At 49.7% G+C, this 22,237-nt stretch overlaps 2 protein-coding genes across 3 annotated transcripts in view; one reads left to right on the top strand and one right to left on the bottom strand.

Moving 5' to 3' along the window:
* Positions 1-22,237, bottom strand: part of Hers (Histone gene-specific Epigenetic Repressor in late S phase) — a 262,505-nt gene that overhangs the window by 149,258 nt on the left and 91,010 nt on the right. The window lies entirely within an intron of this gene.
* Positions 1,704-20,280, top strand: LOC126534679 (serine protease inhibitor-like). Of its 2 annotated transcripts, none has more exons than XM_055072498.2 (6): positions 1,704-2,499; positions 4,997-5,356; positions 11,119-11,296; positions 15,898-16,095; positions 18,976-19,314; positions 19,730-19,995. In XM_055072498.2, the coding sequence occupies exons 2-6, from the start codon at positions 5,100-5,102 to the stop codon at positions 19,904-19,906; spliced, it is 1,149 nt and encodes a 382-aa protein (XP_054928473.2). In that variant the 5' UTR covers positions 1,704-2,499; positions 4,997-5,099; the 3' UTR covers positions 19,907-19,995. The 2 variants fall into 2 exon arrangements, with proteins under 2 accessions (XP_054928473.2, XP_050037894.2); XM_050181937.3 differs by having other exon boundaries at positions 1,719-2,499; positions 19,648-20,280.

Genomic DNA, 22,237 nt, shown 5'->3' with positions numbered 1-22,237 from the left:
TGGCGTCACTGTGACCTAGAGCAGGCAATTCGCCACTGGTCTCAGTTTTCGTGTCTTTTCTGGCTTACGTATAGCGTCCTCTCAGGCTCTCACAGTAACAGTGACCGTTTTGCTATAACAGGCGCTTACTTTATACTAATATAGATTGACTTAATATTCTTCAGAATATTAAATCGCTTTGTTCACTAGTGCTACGTTCTTCTTTTTTTTTTGGGGGGGGGGGGGCAAAATGGAGCGCTCAAGTGGCACAGAACGACAGTTGATAAGTTGACAGGAGAGACGCTCAATATTCCCCTCTTAGTCCCTTTCGGGAACTTCGGGTCCCGAAAGGGACATTCGGCGCCATTCCGTTGGAGACGCGGCGCATTGTCCTTCTTACAAAGCGAGTCGCCGCCGCAGACATGGCGGCGCCTTTCTGACGGTCGCTTCCCCGAAGATCGCCAGCCTCCGCAGGTCGAACGTAACAATGCCCACCTGATGTAATGCACTATGTTGGACTCTTGAGGCATAATAGCGGATTTCCGATAAAACGGATAGGCAGGCAATTCAAGAGCCCGATCGGCATGTAAAAGAAAGAAAAAGAACCTCCTCCTCACTGCTGTTGCCTGCAAGAGTGTGAGAGGAACCTATCACTGTGCCATCGACAACGACGAAGTCGAGCTCACGCAAACAGGACACCTAGCGTTGGCCAATTAATCCCCCTCGTTAGGCGCGTGCTATTTGCTGAAGGCAACAAGAACCACAACTAATGTGTGGGATTGTCTATTAAACGCCTATTACACTAACAGCGCGTGCGCTGATCACCGGTCATGTATGGTACACTGCAGCGCAGAAGCAACTGCAACAACAACGCAGAAAACTGAAACGTCTTAATCTGTACCTTCACTTGTTGGTTCAGCGTCGTATACGGCAATGCTAATACAGTAAAACCGCGATCTAAGAAAACCAAGTTTTTCGAAATGTTCGGTTTAACGAAGTGGTACCGATTTTCTGCACACGTTTGCAGAGCCTGATGCGTTGAAAACCTCGAATCAACCAAGTTAACTGAGCGTACCTGCCGATTTAACAAAAGCTTTCTCGGGTAAGTATACCGGTAAAATATGGGTATGCCGGGTTTCAGTTCCAACTGAGCGCCGCATCAATGATGCAACACAACGACGGGCGCAACGGGCTTGCTGTATACAGTATACGGTAAGTGCGCGCGCGCAGGTAAAGATTGTTTCCTTTTGTTCCGCCCTCGAATAACATATAATTTTTAATGAGTTTCTCGATTTAACGAAGTAAATCTCGGCTGCCACTGACTTCGTTCAATCGAGGTCTCACCTAATGCCGTTACCAGAGCTAAAGTGTCCATAAGGTTCCAGCGGCCAGTAAGCCTCTGGACTACGGTGCTTGGTACGCACTAATAATTACAAGCCACAATCGCTACACTCACTATAGCTTATATTATCCAGCGCCCAGCACCAACAGGCTTATTACATTAATCGGCATTCCCATTCACCGTTAGTAATCATCATCATCATTCCCATGCTCTAAGAAGCGTTGTACTGGCGCTGTTCGCAGCTCCCTCTATACCCCCCTCCAGTATTCTTAGAACAAAACTTCGAGTGTAATTTCGGACATCATCAAATTCCGCCATACCGACCAATTCGCCATCTTGTCCGTCCCGATTGGCCGACGGCCGCTATGCGGCCTCTGCGATTGGCTCAATCAAAAATGCCGCCATTACAGAATTCGACAATACGGCGCAACCTGACTACGCCCCTTGTGCTCAAGGTTGTATCGACGGGATGTCGCATAGACCGGTGGACGCGTCGCTCCGCAGTGGAGCCGAGTGTCACCGTTCCACGCGTGACGTAGAAAGTGCCCCGGAAGTGATCGATCCACAGTATACACTACGGCGCCCCTGCGGTGATCTGACGAGAAAAGCGGCACGCACGCGCATTCAAGCGGGCACATAAGACACGGTGGCAAAGGGAGACAAGCACGCGTTCGCCGCGAGCCACTGTGAAGAAGCATCGAGCGATGGGACTGAGGAGATAGGCCATGGATAGGCGACGGGACGGTGGGAGATTTATGCTGTACGGGTTAAGAAAAGAGAGAGAGAGAGAATGCAGGAGAGCTCGAGTGACGCTCGCTCGCGCCGTGGCGGCAGCGGCGGCGGCTGCCAGCGCAGGAAATGCGCGTCGAATGATTGAGAGCCGAACGAGGCGGGCGCTGCTTGGAATAAGAGAACTGCGGGAAAAAAAGAAAAAAAGGAAAGGGTGAGCGAGCGAGTTCTGGCGGCCAAATCGCTGCCAGGCATGCAAGGCGACCGTCGATGATTCCTGCAAGGAAGAAAGATAAAAAAAAAAAAAGCCAAGGAAAGCGATAGAGCAGGCGCGAGAGTGGCCAGTTCTTCGCTCCTCGACGGGACCGTGCGGCGCGCGAAGGAGAGCTCCCGCTGACCGAAATAGACCGCGGGGGGGTCCCACCAGGAGCTGCAGAGGAGGTGTGCAGGTAGGGCTGTACGGCGGTGAGCGCTTGACTCTGCCCCCTCTGTATCGCTCGTTTTTTTTTTTTTTTTTTACGTGATTGTACATCTGCAATGTGTGTTTCAGTATGCATGTGTCTGCGCACGTGTGCGTGCGCGCGTGCGGTGGCATGTCTGCGTTTGCGTGCTTGTGTGCGCAGGCGGCGGGTTTTCGCGTGTGGGAACACCTCTACACATTTCGTATGCACTTTCGGTCTACGTAGGCATTCGGAAAGTAGAAACACGGAAGTAGGCTTTCGTGGCGATTACTTTCAACTTTCCACTACAAACACATGTCGTAAAGTTTGTATCACTAAATTCATTAACGTAATTAGTTCATCGGTGAATGTATTGCTTCGGTTTTCCTTGCAAATTATGTCCTCCTCGGTAGATAATTAATCTAATTCGAGTGAACTTTGTAACACAAAAAGGAAAGTGCTCAAAGTAAAAGAAAAATCTGCATAACGCACGAGAAAGGGAAACTTTGTAGGCGCTTCATATACAAAGCCCCTTAACAAGCATAAAACGAAGATATGGCATCTTCGTTTGGCGCCGCATCAACCGACGCACTTCAAGATTTGATTGCACATCACCCCTAACATACACCCCATAACCGAAATAAAAACTCGTTGAATTGCCTAGTTTTCCGGGATGCCGTGAAGACACGTGTAATAGTGTTTCCCCACTCTTCTATATATAGTTGCTAACAGTTCTGCTGTACTAAGTAAATAAACGACATGAATGAATGAGTGTACAGAAATACATCTGGGCCTAACACAAGAAACATTGGAATCCAAGGAACAATTATGGAAAGGACAGTTAACTTTCGTCGACCACCGCCACCACCACCACCAACAACAATGGCAATAATAATAATAATAATAATAATAATAATAATAATAATAATAATAATAATAATAATAATAATAATCAGCGAGGCGACAAGTATCCAGTAAAGAACATGTCCTGCTGTACATTTAGAATGCCTTCCCAGTCACTCCACAATGGATATGCGTCAGTCAAGAAGCAAGAAGGACGTTAACCTCCTGGGAACAAGTTGTCCGGAGGACCACTGCCGTGGCAGGACATTCGCATTTATCTTATACCTGTTATAGCACTGAGAGCCTGAACAACTTTCATTGAGCGCTGCTGCAGCTGCTGCCGCTATGTGTCGGTTGATTTGCTTCCGGACGACGAGCTATCACAGGAAGCTGATGCGGCCCTAGCCATAACCCATACACTGTTATTACAAAGCGCTGGAAAAGTGGCGCTCTATAAGCGGTCTCCGAGTTTCAGGTTCATGGGACGAGTATTAAAACACACACACACACACATAAACACACGCGCGTGCAGGAGCCCATGGAGTTTCCTATACAAAAAAATTCCCGCAGAACCCGCCTCCCGAAGAATGTCGATTAGTCTTGGAGCAAAGTAGCGACACGCCTCATATTGTCAACGCCGAAACGCGCGTCATGCACGAAGTGCGCACTGCAGCCAGGCTCCTCCATCGCGCTTTCCACTGGACACGTTGCACCATCTAGCGGTGCCGCCGCGAAGTCCGCGCATGGCGCGGGTTCGAATCCGTCCAGCACCGGAAAAAAAATTAAAGGATATCTTTTGTCATTGAAAAGCGGCACATATATACACAGTGGTACGTGCCCAGTGACCTAAGTTGGCGCCAAACAAGTTCATTGAAGAGTGGCACACCCCCAGCCCCCAAAGTTGGTCCGCCGGTTGGCTTCGAACACCGTTCCCTCAGCACAGCAGCCCGATGGCCTCTCTAACTCATTAGACCAAGAACTATGCCCAGTTACCCAAGTTGGCGGGAATGACGGTCACAGACAGTCCGACAGAGAAACCCCGGAAAGTGCGTCAAGTATGCTATAACGATGACAATCGCATTAAGATAACTAGAGGGGAATTTTGGTGTTACAGTACGCGGGAACTGTAAGCATGACGGTTCAATGACGAGTATAGTCGTCGTTGTTGCCCCAAAACATGGCTCGTACCCACGAGGTGCACTTGGTCACACTGTACTGACTGAAAATTACACGAGGAAAAGACAAAAATGGGTAAAAGCAGCACACGTACGATAGGATAGGATATCCTTCTTCGACGGCGCCTACTGCGGGCGATATGCCAAGATTTGAATGGTATTAGGAAGATGTTGGTATTACCAGAAACTTCGTCCTTCTCGCTTCAAACTGTTTTTTTTTACCTTGCAAATTGACCATTTGCCACAGGTTACTGCGTCATAGATGCAACATTTCGCAATTATTACGCATGGGCGCAAGGACTGATTGCCTTGCTGTGTTTAGAAAACGATCAACGTTTGGACATTTAGAAAGACGACGCCTAATTTATGGCGTCACAAGAACGTTTGAAGCCCCAAGCACGATGATTAGACAAATCCATGAGCTAACCATCATTCCCATAGTGGCCAAACGATTGCAGCGTCAGAATTCCCTCTGGTGGTTTTCGTAGGAAACTCTGTGCCAGCGAGAGCCGGGGCAGGCTTTCAGCAAAACAAGGCCCAGAGACGCAACAACGAAAAGGCCCGCTCGGCAAGGGGGCGCCACCGTCGGGCATGCTTTCGGGCGGCCAGCTGGGAGGGTCGCCGCCATCGCGGCCGTCGGCGAGCTGCCCGGGCTCCGGGGTACCGGCGCCGGGAGCAGGCCGGGAGCCCACCGGAGTCCCGCCGGGCCCGGCTCTGGACCCGGAGCGCTTCAACGAGCACGCCATGGCACTGTTCAGGGCGGCGTTGGACTCCAGCCCACCCGGGGCCAACGTGCTCTGCTCGCCCCTGGGCATCATCACCGCGATGGCAGCCGCCGACGCGCCCAGGTAAGATATATGTGTCGTGCGCCGCATATAGCCGGCCTATATATGCAACGGGTACACGGCTGACGCGCGGAACACGTGGTGATTGCAAGGCGTTTGTTCCGAAAGCTTTGGCCTGCGCTGTTTCGGGGGTAAGTGGGAAACGGGATATATCCTTTGAACAGAGAGATCTTGCTGTCGATCAGGACGTTACCAGGATTATAAGCGGTGCTGTAGCCCCGGTTATAGGTTCGACAGTCAAGTGAGTCGCGATACAGTCAAACGCTTTTAAAACGAAGTGCTCCGGACAATTGCAAGTTTCTTCATTATATCGGTCACTTCGCTGTGAAAATCGCGCACGCTACCGCTCACAACATAGTAGGCTTATATATAAGCCCGCTCAAGAAAGAAAAACTCTTTTAACACGAATTGAGGAAAGACTCGATGAAACAACTTGGCAATTTTTTTTTCTTGCACACTTTGACAGATTGGGCGACTGCAGCCCGTTCTTACTGCACCGAAGTACGTTAATTCGACGCCTGCTCTGTGGTGAAGCAGAGGATACATACGCAAAGTTAAACTGCAGACGGTCGGAATGTCGCTATCCTCGCTGTCAAAATTATTGGTTCGTTCGCAGGATCTTCGTCGCAGTTGCCTTCGTTGACGTTCGCGTCCCTTCCGCCTTCGGCTTTGAATACGTCATCGGCCGTCAGCTATATAATTATACGTCATTACGTCGACATCGGCTGCGACGTATTTGTCAGCCACCGCGCACCCGTCGATGCGCTATACGAGCAACGTACTATACGTGTCGAACGATTCCTGGAGCAGTGCAGCAGGTCTATACACATCTGACATCGGCGCGCTGTTCAAGTGCGTCGCTATATAGCACTGCCGTCGATGGATGGATGGATGGATGGATGGATGGATGATTGAGGCTCAACCCTTTGAATCGGGTGGCGGCGGCGCGCGCCACCTAACCTTCAGGTCAGCGCTAGCTCAGAGCGCACCCTGGTGACGCATGTGAAGCGTATAGTGGTGACAGCGCTATACGGGGCGTTCGTTGTAACACGACAAATCGGCCGTCGGTGGACGCCTAAACGCCTTCGTTGTACGGACGAAATTCCTCGTGTTGGTCTTCGTTGTATGTGTATGAAAAATAGGAAATCGGCCGGGACGTAATCAATCCTTCGTAGATACGAGTCACTTCGTTGTAGAGGTGTTCGTTGCGGTGGCGTTAAACGTCTATTATATGGAGCCTTTTCCACGTTTACTACCAGTCAGGTGACCAATGTGTGAGCGATCTTCCGACTGCACTGAAAGCAAAAAAAAAAAAAAAAGAAAAAATGTAACAGTGCCTCTTCGCTAGATCGGCACACCGCACCGCGACTGCCGAAAGCCCGTAACTTGAACGACAAAACGCGAATAGCAAATCGACGTTGCGAGAAAGTCGACCGCGCTATATATATCGCCTCAGCTCTGTGTCGCTGTACGTTGATCGGTTGGTTGAACTAGCACTGGGTTTTGAGATGAAACGGACGCCGAATGGAGGCCTCCGAATTAATGATCATCGTCTGGCAAATTTTATAGCGTTGTGCCGAAGGCGTCTCAGAGAGAGATCCCGATGAGGATCGTCGATCGCCAGCGGTATGTGGTCTATAAACCTATACTCGATGGTGCGCACACACAAAAAAACCGTCGATGGATTGAAAAAAACAAGCCGCGAGCGTTTTTTAGCGTCGGAAGAAAGGATCAGCTATATTTTGCTTGACGTTTTTCGTTACACCGCTGGTACGCATGTATGTATGTATGTATGTATGTATGTATGTATGTATGTATGTATGTATGTATGTATGTATGTATGTAAATGCCCTACATACATACATACATACATACATACATACATACATACATACATACATACATACATACATACCTCCTTTCTTAAGAAGCCTTCTCCGAACAAGTCCTTGGTTTTTTTTTTTTTTTGTGCATGTGAGTGTGCTCGTCGACGCATCCCTTTCTTCGCCTTCGTCCCTGAGCCGCGTTGAATTGCCTAACGAGGAATAACTGCGCCGCGTGGCATTTGCCGCGCTTTAAAGCGGGGCAACACCACAGAGTGACGACCTACACGGGTCTCCCGTGCATGCACACTGGGAGATTGAGTAGCGCGCTATAAAAAGCAAGAAGACGAGATACGACGAGGCGCGTGCAGACCGCGGACACGGCCGGCGCCGACTTCCTCGAACTGCTTGTCTCGCGGCATACGAGTGCATATCTACATGCACGACACACGTACATTTGCGCGTATATAGCAAACGGGGCACGAAGTCGCGCCAAGGCTACTGTTAGTCCGCGCTACAGTAGAAGGCGCCGTTGCTAAAACATTAAGGATAGAAACAAACAAACAAAAAAGAAAAAGAACACGGAGATGTAAGAAATACGTCGGGAAAGAAATCGGGGAGGAAAAAAAAATCTGCATACTATAACGCAAAGGGCAGTGCTTCGCTATTCGAGGCCTTAGCTGGCTGCCACGAGGACAAGAACGCGCCGCGGCGAGCAAAGATCATTCGCAACAGAACGAGGCAGGTGCCTAAATGCAGCGAAAAAGAGTCCGGAAACGACTCGGCAGCGCAACGTAAAGGACTGCGAAGGTATTCACGCAGCTAGACCGGTCGTTGGTATATCGCCCGCCTTCTGCAGAAGCGCCGGCATTTAAACGGGATCATTAACCGGTCAGCTCAGTCGAGACAAGCACGAGACGTTTGGAGTATTGGCGGAGGGGAGGGGGAGGGGGGAGCAGGGAAAAGATTGATAGGACCGGATCCGTTACAGGCTTTTATGTAACGGTACAAGGTATACATAGAATTTTGAACGAAGAAAGGAAGCTTGTGCTTCGCCTTTAAGAGTGGAACGCGATAGCATTCAAAGATCTCCAAGTGCTTATCACTCTTCCCGGCAACTGCCGCTTATGTAACCGTAACGATTACCGGGAAACGCTGGCGGCGAACGCTATGTACGAAGGCGGGCTTTGTGGTTCCTTAAAAAAAAAAAAAAAACCGAGGGGGCCGCGCCGCTCCTGCTAAGGCAGACCTCAAACGGCAGTTAAAAGGGGTAGGGAAGCTGAAGAGGCTGTCGAATTCAATAAGACGCTCATATACGGATGCGGGAACCTTATAAACCATGTAGGTAAAATTTGGGGATTTTTTTTTTAAAAGGTGCTTGAGTTTCCGCGTAACAGAATTATGTTTTCTCGTATATTCAGATTACAATCCGACGATGTGATGTCTGTAGGTTGTGTCTCATACTTTACGATTTTTCCACGTATTTTACCTTGAGAAATTCGATTACTTCAATAATTTCCTTGCGCCACATAAGGAGCCTGCGTGGTTCGAAACACTTTTTTATCGAAGCCACGTCCTACGCGGGAGGCAGGACTTTCTGCGACGTTAAAAAAGATTACGGAAACGTATACAAAAGAAGCGCTAGAGTGAAAAACATGTGTAGCATACCTGATTAAATCAAGTAGGCTAGGTGGCTATCTGTCACTGCCCCTTTCCAAAGGGGGATGCCAATAAATCATCACAATCATCATCCCCATAGTTTTTTTGACCGACCAATAAACTGTAGCTGAGAGTCAACGCACTGTCCTGCTGCTTCTTCGTTTTTGTCTTTGGCACAGATTCGTTATGTCTGCACGCCAACTCGCCCAGCCGTCCCTACTTCTTTGCATTTGTTTGGCCGGTCTGCTGCACCTATTCCCGCAGAACGGTAGCCCGAAAACCCACCGCGTGCTCCGACGTGACGACCGCGTGTCCGATGATGATGATAGTGATCTAAGGAAAGGAAGGACGCTTGATTCTGCAACCCGTGAGGGAGCACGGCGAAGCGTCGTCAGGGGAGAGGGAGTGGGAAGTGAAAGATGATAGAGAAAGAGGGAGGATGTGGCCTAATAGACTCCACTATGCGCGACAGGTGGCAGTCCTCAGTAATGTTGCCAGCGTTGTAGCGGGCGCTTATAGGGTGTCTATTCCCGTGGAACTTATAAAACTCCAGCAGGCTTCGCAGCGCAGGGAGCTGTGGACACACTGGGAACAGCAGGTCAGTCTCTGTGGCCGCTGGAAGGCCGTGGCGTCTGTAGGTGTTGATCACTGTGGAGCGTTCCTGCGCCAAGGATGGGCAAGCACAGAGAAGGTGCTCCAGATTCTCGGGGTCCCCGCACCTCTTGCAGGCAGGCGACGTGGCGCGGCCCTTCCGCGTGTCCGGTCGGTGTACGTTTGGCCTCCGTGTTGCGCGACGCTTGATCGTCTCCTAATTATTTGTTTCTTCCACGCGGGACGTAATGCTTGCAAAACTCTACAGTGTGTCCCAGCCAACGTCAGCCAGGCTATTCAACGAAGAAAAAGAAAGAGTAATAAAAAAAGACGCGGTGCAAGATGAAATTGTAACACATACGGTGTTCCGTCGTCAGAGGTCTGACGACCGAACACCGTATACGTGGGTCTTAACACGTACAGTCACCCGCAAAAGTGTACGGGGCGCGGGTTTCACGACAAATACGGATTTCCGCTCTGTTGAGGCGTGGCGCTTCTAATTCAATGGATCACAGTATAGTTCGCAAGAACTGCTACGGATCAAAGCTTTTAATTAAAGGCTACGTGCACAGGCTTCGCGGAAATTTGGCTCTTTCGGAAATCCCGCGTCTCGTAAACTTTTGCGGGTGACCGTAACTTACGTTAACACCTTCTTAATGCGTAAGGCTTCTTAGGCGACTCACCCAGGAAATCTGTCCATCGGTGTCTGTCCGTCCGTCCGTAATGCCTAACACGATACGCTCCAGAAAGAAAAACCGAACGAATGCGAAAGGGAAAAAACGTTAGCGGCAGTGAGTTTCGAACCCACGATCCCACGCTCAGAGGCCGAATGTCTTACCCACTGGGCTAGCCACATGTAGAGCCGACTTGGAGCCATGTAGGCTCATGCGCTACACGTCTCGCAATACAGACAGATAAGCCGCCAATGGCTTGATTAGGAAGGTAAGGAATGATGAAGGATTTTTATTGGTGAGGGGGTGCTCGGAGCAATTCTGATTAGGACGAATAAGGGTTGATAAGTGTCGGATCATGTCCGGTAAGGTTGAAAAGATCAGGGTTGATAAGAATGGGATCGATTGCGACAAGGTTTATAGCGACCAACAAGAATTTGTAAGGGTTTATATTGGTCAGATCAAATTTGATAAGATTGATAATGACCGATAAGGGTTGATAAGGGTCTGGCCAACTCTACAAAGGTCGATAAGGATAAGAGAGCCAAAACGCATCAGAAGGCCAATAGAGCATGCATTTAATGAACCGTATACTGGTTCGTCAATAGCGGCAAACATACGTCGCGTCGTATGCGTGGAGACGAGGAAGTGGCAGAATGCTTACGTATACATAGACAACTCCAGTTGAGTTCCTGCATAATTTCTTAAATCTTTTTTTCTGTTCGTTGAAGTGTTCGGCTAACGTGAGCTGGGACATTCGACATACGACATACGAGTCACATAACCAGGGTTAAAGTGCCTCAGAAAGGCTGGCCTATATACGTTTCAATAGGTGAAGGCCTATACCATTGTCAAACATAGGTCCGCCTATCGAAACGTACAGGCTACAGCCTTCTTGAGGACCCTTATCCCTGTTTAGGTAACTTCTATACCGCAGTGTAAACTGCTCAATCAGTCGGGCTTTTCCTCCTTGACTGTTTGATCCTTGAGTGTGTGTTTCGTGACTGCACCCCGGTCGCAGCCCAGCAAAGCGTGAGGCGAGCCGTCCCTGCATGGGCGACTTGAATGGCGTGGCTGCGTTCGTGCGGGGCCTGCTGCGATGCGACGCCGTGCGGATGGGCAACCTGCTGCACGTGGACGCCAAGACGCGGCTCGACGACGACTACCGGAACCTCTTCGAGGGATACCTCGAGGGAAAGGTACGTACGCTTTTACGCAGCGCGTACTCGCGGACCGCTAAGCGCCAGAGAAGTGTGCGTGCGTAAAAACAGAGACAGACAGACAGACAGACGGACGGACGGACGGACGGACGGACGGACGGACGGACGGACGGACGGACGGACGGACGCAGACAGACAGACAGACAGACAGACAGACAGACAGACAGACAGACAGACAGACGGACGGACGGACGGACGGACGGACGGACGGACGGACGGACGGACGGACGGACGGACGGACGGACGGACGGACGGATAGATAGCAAAGTTTGTTTTATTCTGTACTAATGTCGTTATTACTTTGACACTGCCACTCTGAAAACAATTTAGCATATTCCACAGCCATCTACACCACCGTATCGAATCGTGGGGTCACAAGTAGGTTTCACTATGTAGAACCTATTGTACTTCTTCGGAAAAGAGCATTGCGATTTATGACGTTTTCGGTTTACAATACTAAATGAACGCCCCCTCTTTCAAAGATTAAATATATACTGTTTATTTAATTTATTACTCAATCTTTAGACAACAATAAGTACTCATAGTAGCATAATATACATGCAGCGCAATTGAGGGTAACTTTCTTGTGCCAAATATTGACGATGTATATGAAACGGGGAGGTTAAACAGCAGAGCACTCTTGTGGAACTTACCACCAGATGTAAAACACGCCAAGCATTTTTAATCATCAGTGAAATACCATTATCGTTCACTACTATTATAGGCTTAGAGTATTCGTTGCGTTTGGGCATTTCTCTGCTTTTGTCACTTCCAGTTTACAGTTACTAAGTACAACAAATTCCTCTCCCTAGGTTTGTCGAGGCTATTACTAGAAGCATCCTGCTTTTTGTTCGTAAATGCACATTTATGCACATATGAATTAATTATAGATTGCTGTATTGCCGTTGTGAATGAATTAACTAGCATGAATCCCAACCAGCCTTGAGCTAGGGTTCCAGCTGTCTTATACAATATTTCTTGTGTACTCTTACAATTTGAACTTTAAGGACAACTGAGAAGCAAACACGAACAGCGCTTGAAGGTTGCTGGGGTGTTGAAGGCAATGAAGAAATAATGTTTCTTTACGGTAGATACTATATTTGATTCTTCCCTACTAATTATATTGTATAAGTGTTATTTGCTATTGTTGCAGTATTATATAACTTGGTTTCATTCCGCATCTCACCTGTGCTCCCGTTCTGGCCCACTGATATATTTTCCTCTGCATTTTGCAAGCACGACGTTTAATATTGTTTCTTTTATAACACTTACATGTTCAATCGTCTTGCTTTTAATGTATCACCCACTCATGTTTAAAGTCTCGCATTCAGACTGGCAGTATCTTCAAACACACGGTTTTTTATTTAGTTATTGCACTTCCCCCCCTCCCCCATCAAGACGCGACCGTAGGCATAACATAAAGATAACATAAACGCGCAGCGCTTGCGACAGAAGACGCCGTCGCTACGATAGAACTGATTCTCTTGTTTCGATAGATTACACCAGTGAAGCTTTTCTCTTTTGTCTTAACGATAGATGGGTTGTCTCAGAAAGCCACAAAATTTTCTGTGTCGATACAGTACAGTTTCCTTCTTTGTTTTTCTAATGACTTGGCACAGGCAGAAAGCGTACTACTTTTTACCACAAACTATCGTTCATCCTACATTTTTGTTTGTCGCGTGTCTGGCGCAGCACATGTATACTACAAGCCAAAACTTAAAGCGTTAAGCGCTAGGTAAAATTATGTGCAAACATACGCTTCTCACATAGCAAAACAGTCACTCTTATTGTCAGAGTCGGTTCGGTAATTCAGAAAGGATTCGAAAAAAGAAAGACTGGTGGCGACTACGCCCGAAGTCCCCGCATCACTTCCTGACGTCGTGGATGTTGTTTTATCGGTAAAAAGAGATGACTCAGCAATTCAAAGAAACCACTGGCACAGCACAAGCAAGTCTTGAAAACATTTTCTGCGCCAAAGTGACTTAAATATATGTAAACGCTTTGAAATATGTCAAGCCACCGTGACGTGCACGTGTTAGGTTTCAGCGCGAAAATCAAAGCGGAGAGAAATTTGGCCTTAGATCTTTCCCTCCGCCAGTAATCGGCCCTTCTCCGTTACACGAGTGAAATTCACGATAGTTCCGAAGGAACACTTTACCAGTCCACGCCGACTAATACAACTTAGAAAGAAAGAAAGAAAGAAAGAAAGAAAGAAAGAAAGAAGAGTCGCGGCTGTTCACGATCGGTAGACCCGAATGCGGTCATTTAATTTCATGAAACAATAATTAATCGTGATGATGAGTGCCTGTACGCAGGATCTGTGACTCGTCTTGTTCAATGCGGCGTTCAACACACCACTCACTGCCAGAGGGGAAATGTTAGCCTCGCTTTGAGCGACTGCACATCCCCGTTATAGTGTCAACTGGCAGGCTGTCGCGCTGAAATGTTTATAGCGACACCCGAGATGCACTCGGCAGCGAACGCGTTCATCGAACTCACTTCGCCGCAGTCCTCAATGCGGGGTCGGCAGTATACTCAACAACACTCAATGCAGGGTCGGCAGTATACTCAAGAATACTCAATGCAGGGTCGGCAGTATACTCAACAACTCAATGCAGGGTCGGCAGTATACTCAACAATACTCAATGCAGGGTCGGCAGTGTACTCAACAACACTCAATGCAGGGTCGGCAGTATACTCAACAACACTCAATGCAGGGTCGGCAGTATACTCAACAATACTCAATGCAGGGTCGGCAGTATACTCAACAATACTCAATGCAGGGTCGGCAGTATACTCAACAATATTCAATGCAGGGTCGGCAGTATACTCAACAATACTCAATGCAGGGTGGGCATTAATTTCGAAACCAGTCTCGTTTGGCGATTTCGAAAGTGGTAAGCGTCCCCGCTCGTGGAAACGGTCTGTTCATGCATACTCTCTGTCGACGAACTGAGCCGTAAACGTTTTTCTTCAAGGCGCTGGCGCTTCGCCAGTTTTCAGCCCTTCCAAACGCGCAGCACGTCGCTCGGTTGCTGGAAGCAATGCCGCCACGCTTTCGCTCGCTTAATGTTAGTTCGTCGCAAAATGTGGCCTAAAAACAAAAAAAAAGAAAAGCAAATGCGTAATTCGCTGACCGATTTGACGACGGACACTGGTGCAACAAATTCCAAAAGGACACTTTCTCGCCTGGCAGCGCGCCTCCAACGTGACGCTCGCTGCGACGAAAGGCCCTCGCTCAAAGAGTCACTAAACCGGCCCGTCCGAGTGACGCGGTGTGAAGCATTGCTGCAGACGAGGGCCCTCGAGTCACTCGGGTAGCGCTGGCCCAGCGGCCTGGAGCTTTGTCTACAGGTCGATCAGCGGGGAGCTAGGGCCCAGGCCGAGACGGGGCGACGTAACGAAGAACGTATACCGCTACGCAGAGAGCGCTACGTAAGAAGAGCGGTCGGCTCGACAAGCTTCTCGCAACGAAGGGCGAAGGCTCAAGGCATCTTGGCGAGAGTGTGCTACAGTGGGACACAAATTAAAAAAAAAGCAGTTGGCAACCAAGGCACACGGACCGCGCACGGTTGTGTTACTCCGCTAGCCAATCGTGAAAGCAAACGACGTCCTCGTCATGCGACGTTGCCAAAATGGCAGCGTACTTGATACCTTCGGAGCGTCTGCTGTTTAAAGTGTCTTTTCATCGGCAGGAAGCGATGAGGCGTGCAACGGACATGGACAAAGGGTATGGAGTCTGAGTATTTCGCTCTTGAAAAGTCCACGGTATAGTTCGTTTCACTGCTGAGTCTATTTTACTAATGAAACTTCAGTGCCAATAGAAGTGAAATATGACAGTAAATAGTTGCAGCGAAGAAAGCGTTTTATTTCAGTTCCCATAAAGAATTAGGCTTTCACCGTTCCACTATAATATACGAGTGGATACGTGTAAAATTACGCGCTTATAATTTTATTTTCGTGGTTACCGCCTTATTTAGGTAACAGGGAAAGTACGAACTACTTGCAGCCTCGCGGAGGAACAGTGGCTGGCGGTTATGAAAGCGTGGGTGGGGCTTCAATGCAGACTTAAGTTGTATCCGACTATAGAAACATTAGAACACACTATAGCCATAATCATCTCGCTCAGGAGAAGGAGGCAGTCGTACAAGCCCGTGCTCGCGGCATGGTCGGGCCACTCGTTCAGGCAGTCAGAGACACGTGCGGGTCAGAGGCAAGGGGAGAAGGCGTCGCACTGGACCACAAACAAACACACGGACGCATGTATACATGCGCGCGTGCGCGCATGTTCAACCTCCTACGCTCGCAAGACGGATCGGACTTGAGTTTTTTTTTTAACCATCCGAACAGTCGCCGTTATAGTCTATGCCGTAGGGCATATTGGTGACGGTAAATAAATAAGTAAAACAAGAACTGCCTGCATTGCTCGAGCGACTGTTTGAAGAACTTAGCATCGTTTCCGGCCGCGCGACCCAAACTTCGGTCACAGAGGCGAGCCACAACAGAGGAGGTCCTTGTTGCTCTCATCATACTTTTAGTCTATTCGCTAGATCGCTTCCCCTTCCGACTGTGCTACACAGGTACGGCGGACCGAAGCGGCCTCCGAGGAGGCAGCCGCGGACATCGGCGACTCGACAAACCGCTGGGCCTCCGAGCTCACCGACGGTGCCGTGACGAGAGTCTTCGAACGGCCGGGAGCCGAAGCCGCCCCGACGGTCCGGGAGCCCGCGGAGCACACGGCGAGTGCGGAGATGACGGCGCTGCCACTGGAACCGCAGGTGCAGACCTTCACATCCGCCGCTCATCCCCGTTTACCGCGCACCGTATATTACAAAAAATGATTGAGGACCTGAACAGAGAGAGTGAGAGAGTAGAGTCGAAGATTAATATGCAGAACACAAAGATAACGATGAATAGCCGGGCAAGGGAACAAGAGCTCAGGATCGCCACTCAGCCTCTAGAGTCTGTGAAGGAGTACGTTTACCTAGGTCAACTAATCACAGGGAACCCTGATCATGAGAAGGAAATTCACAGAAGAATACAAATGGGTTGGATCGCACACGGCAGACATTGTCAGCTCCTGATTGGAAGCTTGCCGTTATCATTGAACAGGAAGGTGTACAATCAGTGCATTTTATCGGCGCTGGCATATGTGGGAGAGACTTGGAGATTGACAAAGAAGCTTGAGACCAAGTTAGGGACCGCGCAAAGAGCGATCGAACGAAGAATGCTAGGCATAACGTTAAGGGACAGAAGGAGAGCGGTTTGGATCAGAGATTAAACGGGTATACCCGATATTCTAATTGACAATACCAGAAAAGAGTGGAGCTGGGCAGGTCATGTAATGCGCAGATTAGATAACCGTTGGACAGTTAGGGTTGCACAATGGGTACCAAGAGAAGGGGAACGCAGTCGAGGACGGCAGAAGACTAGGTGGGGAGATGAAATGAGGAAATTCGCGGGCGCTAGTTCGAATCGGTTGGCGCAGGACAGGGGTAATTGGAGATCGCAGGCAGAGGCCTTCGTGCTGCAGTGGACATAAAACAAGCTGATGATTATGATTATGATCATTATGATGATGATGATGTATATACACATACTCGGCAACAATCAGAGTCAACTGTGTATTTTCCTATTTCTCGCGCAAGTAACAGAGTGTCACTGAAGTACTATAGCGCCAAACAGACGACACAAGAAGAGACACGGATAAGCGCTCGTCCGTGTCTCTTCTTGTGTCGTCTGTTTGGCGCTATAGTACTTCAGTGACATGCACCAACTAGCCCAACAAAAAGTTCTGCTGGAATAACAGAGTGTCCTAGCGTATAGCGTGGCCGTCCTATACACCATTGGCGATACGGACGTTGCCACGACTGCGCATGAGCGGAGTGTGCCGACCTCTCGGATATCTGGCGCTCGACCTGTATACCGACAGGCTGCCCCTTCCAGGCAGTTGCCGCGTCAGGAAATGAGCAGAGTTGCGGCAAGTTTTTTAGAACACGGTCTTTTTTTTTTTCGTCGGTTACCAAGACTGCGTAAAAAGAACATGGCAGCGCCCAGGTATAGCGGTAACGCTTCGATGTCCTTTATTTCCTTCGATGTCCTCTATGTCTGATGTCCTTAATTTTGGCGTCCTTTGGTGTGCGCTAACGTCAGTTGACGCTCGGCAACTACGTAGTTCAACTCGAATACGTAGTTGAAAACAAAGCAATAATTCTGTCTGCATTGGGCGGACAGAAATATCCCACAAGATAATTTCACAGGGAGAGATGAAAATCCTTTGTCGGATATTTCTGGTGCGCCCAAGGCCGTTAGAATGATTACATTGTGTTCAACTACGTCTTTTGTCATCGCATGTCTAGTTGGAGCTTCGTTGTCGTCCTCTAAATTTTTGAAAGGCTCTAACGGTAAGGATGTTACCAGTGGGACAAGAAAACACCCTTAAAGGTGTAAACATTTTACAGTGTGTACGCAAACAAGATGGCGAGACCTATAGACCCGCCGTGGTTGCTTCGTGGCTTTGAAATTGCGGTGCTCAGCACGAGGGCACTGCGACCGCATTTCGATGAGGGCGAAATGAAAAAGAAAAAAAAATGAGAAAGAAAAGTCCGTATACCGTGCGTTGGGTGCACGTTAAAGAACCCATGGAGGTGTAAATTCATCCAGAATTCCCCACTACGGCGTGCTCCTCATTATCGGATCGTGGTTTTGTAAAACCCGGAATTTAATTTCAATTTTATATGGCGAAGATTATATATATATATATATATATATATATATATATATATATATATATATTTTATATGGTCCCTGTTATCATGGTGTTTTATTTATTATTTATTATTATTTTTTTGAATTTCAACAGATGACCCACAGAAAAAGAAGAAAAACGGCAGACAAGACAGCACACGACAATGGACACCTATTTCGTCGAGTAATACAGCTCAATCATATGGCGTTTTTCACTGGTCGACTCGGAGCAGGATTTCTTGCTCCGCGGCAACGAATCCGAATTTCACTGGTCGATCTGGAGTGGGTTCGCGCGTTCCACTGGTCGTTTCGGATCAACTTGCTCCGCCGCCGAGGCGCGGATTCGGGCGGAAATAGCGCGCGTCACTTCCGTCTTCAAGCGAAATCGGTACCCGGTTGGTACGCACAACATTGTGTTGCTTCGCAAAATGGCTGCGTTCGGTGCTGCTGCAGAGCTCGCGTTTAGCGATGAGAGCTCGGACGACAGCGATTACGAGGTGACGCAGGTGCTGTACGAAGCCTTCTATGCACGTTGTCCCTGCGCAATCCTTGCGGGCGCGACATGGAAATGACGGACTATGCGTCTGCCGCGGTCAAAGTACACACGGGGGACGGCGAGTTTGGTTGCCGTGAAAAGGTGCAGAGCGGAAGTCGGGCATGGTTTCCGGAACCGGTTTGTGCGACGTGTACGCAGACTTCCCGTGTGATCCCCCGCGGAGCATTTTTGCTCTCCGCTGGCCGATTCGGATTTGTGAAATCCGAGCGCTCGCTCGAGGATTTCGGTAGCTGCTCCAGATCGACCAGTGAAAAACGCCAATAGACTCGCGATAACTGCCACAACCGTGTTTTTGTTTTTGTTTTAAGCATTCTATCATAGCGTCGTCGATGGGTGCACACAATCCGCGACGCAGGCCGCGTGCCTGGTGAACCTGGTGTACCTGAACAGCCCCTGGGAGGAGGGCTTCAAGCGCGCCGGCGACCAGCCCTTCTACGCGGAGCCCGACCGGGCCCAGATGGTGCCCATGATGACGCAGCGCGGCGCCGAGATGCCCTACGCGCGGCGGCCATCTTTCTCGTGCCTGAGGCTGCCCTACGCCTGCCGCTCGGCGCACATGGCGCTCTTCGTGCCGGCCATCCGGGCGGGCGGACTCGAACAGGACCTGCTGCCGGCCATCGGACGCTGGGCCGACATGCGCGCCGTGCTCGAAGGGCTCGCCTGGACCACCGACATCACCGTCACGCTGCCCAAGGTCGGTATCTGGGGCGGGGTTTCTCGCGCGTGCGTTTGAGTGTGCCCCCTTTCTTTCTTTCCTCCTCCTCCACACACGCGCACAAACACGCATGCGCACTAACACGCGCACACACGCACGCGGTAAGCGTCAGGCTGGGAGGGTCTTCTGTAAGAGTCCACCTGTGGACTGTCCATTTAGGCCGATGCTGACTGCATGCAGCTGTACGAGTGAGAAGGAGACGACGAGCGGCCCTAGCCAATCAACAGCGGCCGAAACGGACAGTCCCCCACTAGGTGGACTCTTACAGAATACACCCTCTGCACTCGGGCAACGTCCGCACCATGCATGCAGGTGCTGCTCGAGTCGCCCACCATGGACCTGCGCAAGTGCTTCAAGACGCTGGACCTTAGCCGGTACTCGACGCCTCCGACAGGTGGCGCCACCTCGCCAAACGCCGCGGCAGACCATGGCTGTCCGGGCGTCGCCCAGTGGACGTCCAACGCCGCCGCATCTGACGTCGCGGCGGCGTCGCCGAAAGAGGGCGTCGGCGGCGCGAACGTGGACGACCTCCAGGTGGAGGGCCTGTACCACAAGGCGACGCTGGACCTGACCACGAGGGGCGGCAAGTCGCCGCCGGGGTTCTCCACGCTCCTCTCGCTCTGCTCCACCATTCCGGCCAACGAACCGGTGCGGTTCGTCGTCGACCGTCCCTTCGTGTTCGCCGTGTTCATGGACGACTTCCTGCTCATGGTCGGCCTCGTCAGGAACGTCCAGTCCAAGTGAAACAGACGACGATGACCTCAAGGAGACGCTCGAGAAAGTACTTCGCGTGACACCGCGGTGTTTTGGGTTTCCGTCGCATCGATGCTGGTTGGTCGTTGGGGCAAGGGCGAAAGAGCTGAGTACGGCACTCTTGCTGTCCCCGCGGTGTATAGAGACAACGTTTTGGCCGAAATTATCATTAAATGATTCTTAAACGGCGTGTTCACTTGGGCTGATTGGTATATGCTGCGAACAGCAGCTTTAAAGAGCGCTCTGTCCGTTTGAAGAGGGCAGCGACCTGTCCCGTGGTTCTTTTGCTGTGCCCTGTGGCGCGCTCTTTAAAGCTGCAGTTTATATATACAAGACGATTTTTCTCGTAAACGCGACCGCGGTAAGACATTTTAACACGTACGGTGCGGCGGCAGAGATAACCCTAAGATTACCACTAAAATCCGCGTAGGTTGCCAGGGAATACCTCTATGTAGCTTCGTATATTTGTGGTGGTTGTGTCTCACGACGTCCATTACAAACGACAGGCTTTGCGATGGGAACGCAGTGTTAGCTAGCACCGATCGTCGGTTTACATATTGCCATTTATGGAATACCTAAGAAGTAGCCGTAGCACCGCGATGCCATCTCGAGTCATTGAGTTCAAACATGGTCTCCGAGATCAAACCCGCGCGCGTTGCGCGGGGTGATCTCGGAGGCTATGTTGATGTATAGAGCGCGCAAAGCCATGGGCAACTTATCTCCGCGGCGGAAAGAAATCGGGAGCGCCGTGGTTGTGAACGCATAAGTGCTTTTTTTTTCACGCCATTAGAACAGCAGAAGACGCATCCAACGTTTCTGGCAATTTGCGGTTGAAGAAAAAAGTCGCGAGGTGTCGCTACGTTCGCCGTTGCTGCCACCGGATATTCACCGTCTCCGGCATTCCGTAAAGTGCGGTATATTTCATGCGGACTGGCTGAAACTGCTAAGGTTTTACCATATAGAGCGAAACCATATAGAGGTACACCGCAAACGAAGTCACAGCCTCAAGAGTCATTAGGGAGTCAAGTCGGTCTATAACTCAAGCCCTTATACCCGCAAAGGTGTGAGCTATAGACAGAAAACACACTAAACGGTGTAAGTCGGTTTACATTGTACAAAAGAAAAAGAAGAAAGACCACAGGAACTGTTTATATTTTGTGCCCATTGAGGAAAGAAAAACTATAGGCGAGAGCATGACCTTAGACCACTGCCCTCGGCAAGCCAATCCCAACTAAGAGGGAGCGTGACGCATAAAAAAAAATTGTTGTTTTTGTTGTCGTTCATTATATATGTACCACGTTTCGCTTCCAAGCAATAAGGTTTCGGTTGCGAGAAAGCTCTTGTCACGCGTCTATCTCTTTCTGTTCATGTCGTCGCAAGTTCCGTGGGCTATACTATGGTGGACGCGAGAGCGGGCGGAATGAACGAGAATTAGTGGGAGTGAGTAGGAGCCACTAATAGTTAGCGGGCGACTTCGTGACACGTTCGACTGGTCTTTAAGAGTGCGCGTTGATCGAAAGTCGTGTAAAACGGCGATGTCAAGCTGCATATGACGGGAACAAATAACTTCAGTAGCATTATTCCAAATTTGTTGACACCACAGGAGCGCACTTTCGTCATGATCAAGCTCGGTCACGTTGTTAAGTGACCTTTGAAGAGAGTCGCAGGAGCACTCGGAAACGAACAATCGAATGCGCCAGTGTAGTGAGCGATCAAACCGATGACATATATTCGAGCGCACTGTAAAATAATTTACGCCCTTAAAAGTGAGGAAGGGTGTGAATGTTTTTTTTACTTTTAAGGGTGTAAATTATTTTACAGTGCGGTCGCTTTAGAGCGCCCTGCGGTTGTTGCCCCAAAGCTGTCAGTGACAGCTTTGTAAAGGCATACATTTTCTTTTTTTTTTAGAATTAGCGGGTATAGCGCACCTCTAACCTGGCTCCACTGTCGTCACTGGAATGCACCTACATGCTCTCACGAAAGCTTTACGGTTGCTGCCTCGCGCAATTTTTGTACATAGCGCTACCGGAGCGCCCCTCTAAAACGAGTAATCGAAACGCATACCACGAGTAGGTGTCCCCAAACGTTTGCTCCGACACAGGGGCGTTTAGGGTGTACTCTGCGTCCACCAAACCGAGCATCCTTGGGA

The sequence above is a fragment of the Dermacentor andersoni genome, chromosome 7 (genome assembly GCF_023375885.2).
Source record: "Dermacentor andersoni chromosome 7, qqDerAnde1_hic_scaffold, whole genome shotgun sequence".
Taxonomy (NCBI): Eukaryota; Metazoa; Arthropoda; class Arachnida; order Ixodida; family Ixodidae; genus Dermacentor; species Dermacentor andersoni.
The sequence above is the reverse complement of the archived record's forward strand: the minus strand, read 5'-3'. Positions and strand labels throughout refer to the sequence as shown.